Source organism: Belonocnema kinseyi, chromosome 6 (genome assembly GCF_010883055.1).
Source record: "Belonocnema kinseyi isolate 2016_QV_RU_SX_M_011 chromosome 6, B_treatae_v1, whole genome shotgun sequence".
NCBI classification, from domain to species: domain Eukaryota; kingdom Metazoa; phylum Arthropoda; class Insecta; order Hymenoptera; family Cynipidae; genus Belonocnema; species Belonocnema kinseyi.
Genome location: NC_046662.1, coordinates 54,477,466 through 54,479,987, shown reverse-complemented (window position 1 = coordinate 54,479,987; position 2,522 = coordinate 54,477,466). Strand labels below are relative to the sequence as shown.

General features: G+C 39.1%; 1 protein-coding gene across 1 annotated transcript; it reads right to left on the bottom strand.

Annotated features, from left to right (window-relative positions):
• Nucleotides 1-738: 738 nt before the first annotated feature.
• LOC117175397 lies at nt 739-2,118 on the bottom strand. The gene has a single exon (XM_033365107.1). The coding sequence runs from the start codon at nt 2,116-2,118 to the stop codon at nt 739-741; it is 1,380 nt and encodes a 459-aa protein (XP_033220998.1).
• Between the last annotated feature and the right edge of the window lie 404 nt (nt 2,119-2,522).

The following is a 2,522-nucleotide window of genomic DNA, read 5'->3' as shown; positions in this document are numbered from 1 at the left end:
GTATCAGCCTTGCAGGAGATTATGTTGAGAAATAAAAAAAAAAAATTCTTAAAAACGTTGTTTTTCTTGGTCAGGCCGGAAACTTATCAATCCACCCTCGTACGTAAATAAACAAAAAGAAGTACATACTTCTGTTAGATATAATTGGATTTAAATGGAAAACAAATAGATATAGAAAGATTCACGCTAACTACGCATATAAAATTTATTCTAATGTAAAAAGAGAGAGAGAGTGCGTAGATATATGAACAAATATAAACTATACGCGGAATAAGCATGCAAGGAACAAATATACACATAAAGAAAGTCTTATAGAAAAAAAATACGCTGATTGCATGCGTGATTAATCATCCTTACATTCATAGATCGGAAGTGGATACAATCGTGTAACGCTGCGCTTATACACCCCTGTATTTGATCGCACTGTTACAATTCGAACAACCTTATCTTGCCCTGGATGCACATCTACAATGCGAGCTAGCTTCCAATCCATGGGAGCAAGATTGTCTTCTTTCAGGACGACGAGAGTTCCGACCTTGATAATGTCAGAATCGCTGCTTCATTGCCACTTGTTGCGGCTGATCATTTGATGCAGATATTCCTTCTGCCATCTGGACCAAAAATGCGGTCGCATTTGTTGAGCATGTTCCCATGATGACAGCCGCCCAACCGGGATGTCACGTAAATCAGTCTGTGGAAAGCTGGTCAGTGGACTATCGATCAGGAAATGACCAGGTGTCAAAGGGAGCAGATCATTAGGATCAGGGGGTCAGAATAAATATTCTGTGATTTTCCACGACGTGAGAAAAATCTTTTTAAGCAACCGATAAATGATTCTGTAATTAGATCGCCGACTAATTCTAAATGAACGGCTTTTGTTGCGAAGCAAATGAACACGGCGACGTAAGCCTTTACCTTATTGCGATTACGGTGGCGTTTTTCTTTGATAAAAAATGGTCCACAAAAATCGACACCTATATTCAAAAATGGTCGATTAGATTGCAATCTATTTTTCGGGAGGTATTCGACACCCCGGGGTTTAACTCGGAAACATGTTACGCACTGGCGAATGATGTGTCGTGTAACATTTCGACCATCAATTGGCCAATATTTCTCGCGGACTCCATACAAGGTAGTTTGAGTACCTGCATGCATTTTTTGGACATGTTCTTCGCGAATTATCAGTCTCGTAATGTGGTGATTTTTTGGAAGGACAATCGGGTGTTTTTGATTTTCGGAAATTTGAGCGTATTCGAGCCTCCCTCCGACCTTGAGAATTCCTTGGTCCAGAAATGGATTTAAAGAAAGAAAACCACTTTTTTTATCTACTTGTTTGTTGTGTGAAAGATCGCAAATTTCCTTTGAAAATGTATACGATTGTGTTAACTGAATGATTTTAAGCTCGGAAGTTTCAAGTTCAGCTTGGGATAAAGGGCCTGTAATTCTGTTTTTATTTCGTGAATTGTGAATAAATCTTAAGCAATATGCGAGTACGCCCTTGAGTGTTTTGAGTGATGAGTATTTTTCTAAAATGCTTAAATCTTGAATTGCTAGTTTGAAAGAGACGACCTCTGGAATTTTTCTAAGCTCAGAAACTTCACCCGGGTGAAGTTTCAATTGAGGCCATTTATCGTCATTTTGAGAAAGCCAACTTGGCCCACGCTGCCAAATATCAGCATTGAGAAATTCATGAGCTGTTTTTCCGCGAGAAACTAAATCTGCTGGATTATCATGTGTTGGGACGTGTTTCCAATCACATGGATTTGAATGAGTTTGAATCTCCGCTACGCGGTTAGCTACAAATGTTTTTAAAGTGTGAGATGGAGTATTAATCCAGTGTAGTGTGATTGTTGAATCTGACCAGAAATATGTTTTATCAATTTGAATTTTTAATGATTGAGAGGTACTTTGACAGAGATTGACTAACAGAGTAGCTGCGCACAACTCGAGTTTTGGGAGGGTAATTTGCTTCAAAGGCGCAACTCGTGATTTAGAGCAAATAAGTGAAATGTGGTGTACACCTTGGTTATCAGTCGAACGAATGTAAATGCATGCCCCGTAGGCCTTCTCACTGGCGTCACAAGAGCCATGCAATTGTACGTTAAATGGATTTTGCATACTAATGCATCGCTTGAACTGTATGTGATTTAAAAGGGGTAACTGATTTTTGTATTCAATCCACGATTGCTGTAAATGTGGGGGCACTGATTCTTCCCAATCAAAATGTGATTTCCAGAGATTCTGAACGATTAATTTTGCTGTGACTATAACTGGACCTAATAGTCCAAGGGGATCAAAAAGTTTTGCGATTTGAGAAAAATTGAACGTTTTGTTATTGTGTCATTGGAATTAGTAAGATTGACTGTGTACGTGATTAAATCTGAACTTGGATTCCAATAGAGCCCTAGAGTCTTAACAGTCTCCGTGGGATCTAACGACATGTGGGTGTCACGAGAATCATTTTTAAAATTGACAGTGAGTCTGGGATCATTCGATCCCCATTTTCGGAGGTTGAATCCTCC